The sequence below is a fragment of the Brassica napus genome, chromosome C3 (genome assembly GCF_020379485.1).
Source record: "Brassica napus cultivar Da-Ae chromosome C3, Da-Ae, whole genome shotgun sequence".
In the NCBI taxonomy this organism is placed as follows: domain Eukaryota; kingdom Viridiplantae; phylum Streptophyta; class Magnoliopsida; order Brassicales; family Brassicaceae; genus Brassica; species Brassica napus.
The window spans coordinates 36,088,507-36,096,534 of NC_063446.1; the positions used below are offsets into that span (position 1 = coordinate 36,088,507).

Sequence of the window (8,028 nt, forward strand, 5' to 3'; positions counted from 1 at the left end):
GGTGATGAAACAAACGGTAGATGACTTTGACCCCAAAAAACGGTACAAAACAAGCCGATCAATCCATTCATAAGTAAGCATTTATTTTATGAAGATATCTTTTTTTTTTGTCATCTATATATTTCATTCCAAGATCATAAGAGATCAAAACATCCAGTTAAGGTACAAACAAAAGACCAACACTAAGACTCTTCCACGAACAAGTCTACACCTCTTATTTTCATCCAAAAAAACATGAACCCATACACAAGGTTTCTATTAAACAGGAGTTCCTTTACCTTGTAAACCACCCAAAAAACCTCCATTTTTACCATGAGACTGATCAACTACACACAGAGGGGAGCTTCCTCACTCTCAAACAGATCGCGTAACCAAAAGGGTGGCCCCTCTGCAACATACGACTGATAATAGCCTCCCTTAATCACACTCTGAGCTATGAGGAAAGCGCCTGTGTTAGTTGATCTATCTTCCTTCATCACCCTCCACCATTCCAGTTTCTTCAACCTTTCAACTATCTGCACGTACTGCTTTCTGAAGTTTGGCCATGCCTGTGGTCTTAGTATCACATTGATCAAAGTTGTATCATCAAAAGCAATGATGACTCTCTTTAGATGATGCGCATGACAGCTTTCCAGAGCTCACAGTAGACCTTTGAACTTCGCTTCATGAAGGGAATCAGTGTTCGAGAACGCTCTCCTACTGTGTATTTGGACCTTCCCGTGATCATCCCTTACCACCCACGAAGCTCCACTACCAGATTGCTTCTTGTCCCACGCTATTCCGATGTTGCATTTTAGCCAACCACGGTGAGGAACGGACCAAGATTTCGCAACTTCCATCTCTGCCTCCTGTTCTTCCGCCTTCCTTCTATTCTCATTACTTCGAGCCAAAACCCATAAATGTGACTCCTCCATAATCTTCTCCACCAGCTCAATTGGATAGTACTTCTTCCCTTCAAAAATGACCTTGTTTCTGTATTTCCACAAGTACCAAACTATCCAAGGAATAGCATTTCTAAATCTCTCATCAATTTCTCTGTTTTTCATCATCAGAAACAAACTGTGAAAATTGGAGAAGTGTGAAATGGCATCGAAACCAAATTGCGGAGTAGGAACATTGGCCAATGCCCAAACCTGTCTTGCTATGGAGCATCCAAAAATGATGTGATTTATAGACTCACCCTGATAGCCACAGGCTTGACACACCGGATCCATTTTGATACCTCTTTTGACCAAAAGTTCACCAACAGGAATTGCATTACTGATTGCTCTCCAAATGAAGTTCTTAATCTTTGGGACCGTGGGAATTTTCCAAACTTCAGTCTTCAAATCGTTCAAAGAAGGTCTCATCTCTGCTACTCTGATTTCTTCTTCTCTGTTGAACCTATTGATGAACCAATATCCCGACTTCACTGAATAGCTACCATTCCTGTTGTGTAACCAGACCCAATAATCTTGTTGATCAAAAGCAGTTTGCATCGCCAAAATTCTTTTGATATCTTCTTCATAAAACAACTCTTGCAGCTTATCCAGCCTCCAACAATTATTTTGAGGGTCAATCAGTTTATCTACTGTCAGCATCAAATCGACGAAGATATTTTTCATCAGCGGTCTCCTTCTAACATCTCCCTCTATCCAATCATCGACCCACACTGAAACAGTCGTTCCATTACCCAAGTGTTTCCTCAAACCTTGAAATAACAGCTCCTTTCCAAATTGTATGCTTCTCCATCCATACGAAGGTCTCGATCCATTTTTTGCATTTAAGAAGTCTGAATTTTCGAAATACCTGCTCTTGAAGAATCTTGCGAAGAGGGATTCAGGGTGATTGAGGATTCGCCACGCTTGCTTGGCCAAAAGAGCTTGATTGAAACTTTGTAAATCTTTGAATCCCAAACCTCCCTGTTCTTTTACCAGACACAACGTAGACCAACTGAGCCAGTGCATTTTCCGTTTGTGCTCTAAAGAGTTCCACCAGAAGTCCGCCATGGCCTTGGTCAGGTTCTCACAAGATCTCTTTGTCAGTTTGAAACACGACATAGCATACACCGGCATCGCCATAGCTACTGCTTTGATCAGAACCTCTTTTCCACCAAGGGACAATTGCTTAACAAACCAGCCAGACAGCCTCGACTTGAGCCTATCGTATATGTAAGCTAACATTTCTGTTTTAGAGCCACTGAAACATTCAGGAAGGCCTAGATACGATCCTGTTCCTCCTTCTTTGGCAATCTCTGTGATCGTTTGGATTGAGGCTTTCACGGTTTCTGTGACCTTGGATCCAAAAGTGATGGCCGACTTCTCTAAATTCAGCTTCTGTCCCGTAGCCCGCTCATAGATTTTGAGTATCTTCACCAATTCAGTCGCTTGCTCAGCAGAAGCTCTACATATCAGCAGACTATCATCAGCAAATAACATATGATGTATCATTGGCCCTTCTAAGGTGAATTGAATTCCTTGAATTTTTCCTTCCTGAACCGCTTTCTCTAGCAAGTGTATCAGACCCTCAGTACACATTACAAACAGAAATGGAGAAAGTGGATCTCCCTGTCTTATTCCTCTCTCTGGCTGAATGCATCCAAACGGCTGGTCATTGATGAGCGTTGAGTATTTAACCGTTGAAACACAGAACAAAATCTTTTCACTCCAAGCATCTTCAAAACCCAACGCTTTCAGCAAAGCACGCAGGTAGTTCCACTCCACTCGGTCATAGGCCTTGGACATGTCGGATTTTATTGCCATGAAATCCTTGGATACTCTCTCATTTGTTCTCAAGGCATGGATGATCTCGTGGGCAATAAGAATATTGTCTGAGATTAATCTCTCCTCCACAAAAGCCGACTGAGTAGGAGAAACTATATCTTCCATTAGAGGCTTCATCCTGCTCACGATGATCTTCGAGATGATTTTATACAATACCGAACACAAGCTGATGGGTCTTAGGTCTGCCATGATCACCGGATCTTCTATCTTCGGGAGTAGACATAAATGGGTGTAATTCCATTCTCGTGGGAATTGATTAGAGGTAAAAAAACTCCTTTACCTCTTTAGTGACCTGCTCTCCGATCGTACCCCAATACTTTTGAAAGAATAATCCCGTCATCCCATCAGGTCCGGGAGCACTGCTTGGCTTGATTGAGAATACAGCCTCTCGAACCTCTTCATTAGTGACCTCTCTATCCAAAAGTTCATTCATTCCAGGGGTTACACGTTGTGAGAAACCTTCAAAGATGTCGGAGAAGTCTCCATTATTAGTAGAGGAGAAGAGTTTTGTGAAATATTCCAATGCAACTCCCCCTTTGGCAGCTTCAGAAAAATGTTCTTGGCCTCTATCATCTCTCAGCTTGTTGATTCTTCTTCTGGATCTGTTTGCTTTAACAGAAGCATGGAAATATTTTGTGTTCAGATCACCTTTTGTTGCCCACTTATCTTTACTCCTCTGTTGCCAATACATCTCCTCCTCCTTGTAGGCTTGTATTAACCCCGCTTTCAAGAAGTTAATTCTGATCGTTGATAGACTGAGCGATGATTGCGCCTCCTCTAAAGCAACTTCAATCTGTTTGATCTTGTCTCTAGAATTTAATGTCTCCTTCCTTTTCCATTTACTCAAAGCCTTTCTGCAGCTTTTGAGTCTATCCGAGACTTTAACTTCAAAAAGAGGATGGTTTGATAGCCAAGCTTTCTTAATCTCCTCTTTAACTCCTTCTCTGAACAGAAACCCTTGAATCAAACCGGAAGCTACCTCTGTACGCTTCCGAAGCCAGTATCAGTTTAGTCAAGACCGGTCTATGATCCGAACCTCTCTTATCCAGAAACACTTGATTGGATGCCGGGAAGAGGTGGAACCACTTCTTATTCCCGAAAACTCTGTCAAGTCTGGATTGAATCGAAAGAGATCCCCTGATTCCTCCCCAAGTAAAACCATTCCCGGTACCAGGTAGCTCTACCATCTCAGCTATATCCAGCATATCATTGAAAGGTTGAAAAGAGGCTTCACTCCTTCTCGGTCCTCCTATCTTTTCTTCATTGTTTCTTATCTCGTTAAAATCTCCCATCATGCACCAAGGATCTTTTCTGTGAGCTCCTATGCGAGACAATCTTTCCCATAGCTTAGGTCTATTACTTCTCATCGGTTCACCATATACACACGAAACAAAAAACCGATCCTTCCCGAACTGTACAACCAAATCAACCAGGTGCTTATCTACAAACTTGAAAACAATATGCACAGAATTCTTCCAAAGCACGGCTAAACCTCCGCTGTACCCAATAGGATTTACTGTCAAAATCCTATCATAGCCTAACCATGTCTGAAGATCCACCAAATCGTCTCTTTGCTGCTTAGTTTCCATCAAGAACAAAATATCAGGGAAATATTCTTTGCGCATTTCCCTCAGTCTTGGAATCACCAGATCTTGTGCACGGCCCAATCCCTGGCAATTCCAGCTCATCATCGTCATTTAGATATTGGACGGTCCCTCATTTGGGACCACCAATGGTTTCTTAAACCTTGCAGAGCTTTGAGATGGCTCGACATCATCATCCGCCTTCCTTTTTATTTTTGTCACTTCTCCTCCTCCTACCTTTTTTCCACTTCCTGAGTCTCCTTTGCATGAACCCTTGCCATTTCCTTTTCGTGTGTACGTTCCTGGTCTCCTTCTGGCTTTAGGTTTCTTTGGTGCGGTCCCGGAAGCACTAGTTTCAAAGAACCCAGCACTATAACCCGTTGAACCTTCCACAAGAAGTTCTGGTTGGGAGAATCCAGATTGCACCTTCAAGTTAGGCTTAGAAATAACCACCTTTCCTGACTGCAAAACTCTATTACCAGCATCAATTGCACTCGCCATTAACTTATCTGGTTTATTGCCAGCCTCTTTCTGTTGTGAGAAGTTGAAAACAAAACCTTTGCCTTTATCCAAGTTATTTGTGATTGTAGGGGCAGGTTCCAACATGAGCATCGTCTTTTGGCCAATGGGATCATTTCCAAGATCTTCAATAGATTTCCTTACTCTTTCCATTCTTGCTATCTTCTCTGGGCCCTCAGGTACAGCCAGGTAAGCTCTCATCCCTTCCAATACTTCTTTCGCAATCTTTGGTTTTCCTGAGAGAGGGTCGAGACCAAGATGACTCTCAGGAATCACTCCAAAGAGTGGGTCATTTTCATCAGCGATCTCCATTCTCACCGAAAGAATGCTCTCTGCCGAGGAAGTTGCGATTTTTTCTGTCACACCTTGCTCCTTCTTGAAAAGAGGACAGAGAGGCTGTTCATGAGTAAGGCGCTGACAGGTATAGCACCTTTTCTGGATCCTTTCATAATCATATAAAATGTTCACTTCTTCACCACCTAGAATTGTGACCTTTCTTGATCTTCTCAAGGGTTTGGAAACATCAAATTTTATATAAGCCCTTATGTAATCTTTAACTTGCGGCTTTTCAGGGTCGTAAGCCACTTCAATCACTTCTCCAGCAAAGCCCGCCCAAGTGAAAAGAGCTTTCACCGATCGATGATTGATTGGAACATTCCTCATCCGGACCCATATGTATAGGTATTGAAGATAATCTGCAGGAGGTCTCTCCACCCATCTTTCCAAAGCGAGTGGCCATAAGTTCAACGTATGCACTCCTCTATCCAAAACATCTTGTAGGTCATGTTCATGTTTGAAGATGAACTGAAACCTTTCCTTTGAAATAGCCACACCTTTGACTCTGTTGTATAGTTTCCATTTACGTGGCATATCTAGAATTACATCTGACATGGCCTGACATCGAGGATTCAAAATCCGCCCAACCAAACTCAAAGAGTTTCGACCCGTAGAGTAATACTCTGGATTGTCAGGCAGAACAAAAGGTTCCTCTTCTTCCTCTAACGACATGTTTAGTAACGCCTTATTGAGCTGAGATGCCATCCAAACACTTCTGATCTTCAGGATAAACTGATTTACCGAATAGATCTGACCGCGGGAGAAAAAGCTTCTGGATTGAGATTTTTATCAACGAACACCAAAATGAAACTCTAGATGAAAGAGTAGATCTGAGTGAAAAGGGGAAAATATCTCTGAAACTGGATGGGATTCGATGTGAGAAACGTGTTAGTATACTCTGAGGCCCCACTTTGCTAAAGAAGTGTATATTAGCAAATGAGGAAATAAAGCCCAAAAGAGGGAAGCACTATCTTACGCTGAGAGAGAAAAAACTTTTTCTTGACGAACCTATTTTCTCCTTTTTTGATGAAGATATCATTTTCATACATATCTGAAATATGTGATTAAAAAAAGCAAATTAATTCTTTTAAATTTTTTATAGAACATTTATAGGAATTTATAAACTTCATTCCAACCTAAAATCCCAATTTTAAATAATAATCAATAAAACCTAATTTTGAGTAATAGAAAATTTTCGATTGAATATACTTTAAAATTTTTGATAGTTAATTTAAAATATTTTAAGTAATTTTTCTTTTATGTACGTGGCGAACTAATTATTTAATTTTGCTAACGAAAAGAAAAGGGAGGAATTATATTATCTTATAGTAATAAATTAAATTTTCTTTGCAAACTATAAATATAAATATATGTCTTTTATACTTTCTATTTTATCATTTCTAATTTATCGTATTTTGTTATCTCTAAAAATACTAAAAACCCTCCAACTAAAAATATATCATTTTCCATAGACATATATATATGTTATATAAATAAAAATTAATATTATAAATATAATTACTAAAAATATGTGTTCTGAACAGTTTTTTTTTTATTTGGTTACCTCTTAACCAACAGTTTTGTGTTTTGAAATTTTTCCTATAAAAATCAAAACATTCGTCAAAATATGCCAAATTAGTACCACTTTTTCATAAACGCATGTAATATATGAATAAAAATGATGCTTAAAATATAAATATTTTAAAATTGTAAAATATTTATTATATATTACCAATAAAATATTATTTATTTTCTATTGAAAATCAAATCCACAGATGGAATAAATTGTATTTTTAATAAAAAAATATTATTTATGTATGAATCATTTTTATTTGATTTAAAATTTATCATAATATCTTTTTCTCTACTTTTTGTTTTTAACTATTGATTTGTTTTTTTCTTCTAAAAACCAAAAAAAATCATTCAACTAAAAGAAATAAAAGCTTTGTTATTTTTTTGGGGAACATTGTCCATTTTATTTTCATATAAATATATGCAGTAGACATAAAATTTATATTACACAAATATATTCAAAATTTACTATGAAACTTTATGTGTCCGCTATTTTTCTTTTTTTTTTTCTATTTTGCTATCTCTAATTTAATATATTTTTGTGTTTTATGTTTTCATCAAATAACCAAAAAGCATTATTTCTAAAAATGTTTTGTAGCTTAAACTAATACCACACACACACACACACACACACACACACATATATATATATATATATATATATATAATAAATACTAATATTATAAATATAAATATATTCAAAAATTTACTAATACATATTACAACTAAATATTATGTATTGAAAATTAAAATGCATGCAATGCATGGAATTAATCCTAGTTTTATATATTGAGGTGATGAAACACAGCTCTCAAAAATGTTTGCCTTCATTCGGAAATTAGATGCTATCGTATTAAATAAAATCGAACAAATTAATGATAACTTGAGAATTGAGATCGTCACCCAATGATATGACATCGATTGAGTTTTGGTCATCTAACCAACATAAAATTATGTAGAAGGTTGAGACATCCAAACGGAAATTGTTATATTTTTTTTTTAAAAAGGTAAAAAGTTCAATATTATAAAATGTTTATAAATAAATAAATCTAAATCTTTGTTATGAGTTATGACGGTGAAAATGGTAAAAAAGACAGTAGGACTTGGGACAACGGTGATGATGCCGATAATTGGAAATCTAGCCTACAGATATGGAATCAAGGCATTGCTCACTCTTCCCATGTGCCTCTCTATTATTCCTCCAGGTTCCTTTTTTTTCTTAAGTTTTGATTTAGTACACTCATCATCTCAGATGA

At 37.7% G+C, this 8,028-nt stretch overlaps 2 protein-coding genes across 2 annotated transcripts; both read right to left on the minus strand.

The window, feature by feature from the left end:
• Positions 1-326: 326 nt before the first annotated feature.
• LOC106393034 lies at positions 327-4,459 on the minus strand. The gene is made up of 4 exons (XM_048749584.1): positions 3,742-4,459; positions 3,043-3,647; positions 643-2,969; positions 327-555 (listed from the first exon to the last, which is right to left on the minus strand). Exons 1-4 carry the CDS (start codon positions 4,457-4,459, stop codon positions 327-329), a joined length of 3,879 nt encoding a protein of 1,292 aa, XP_048605541.1.
• On the minus strand, positions 4,460-5,872 carry LOC106436331. The gene has a single exon (XM_013877287.2). The coding sequence runs from the start codon at positions 5,870-5,872 to the stop codon at positions 4,460-4,462; it is 1,413 nt and encodes a 470-aa protein (XP_013732741.2).
• Between the last annotated feature and the right edge of the window lie 2,156 nt (positions 5,873-8,028).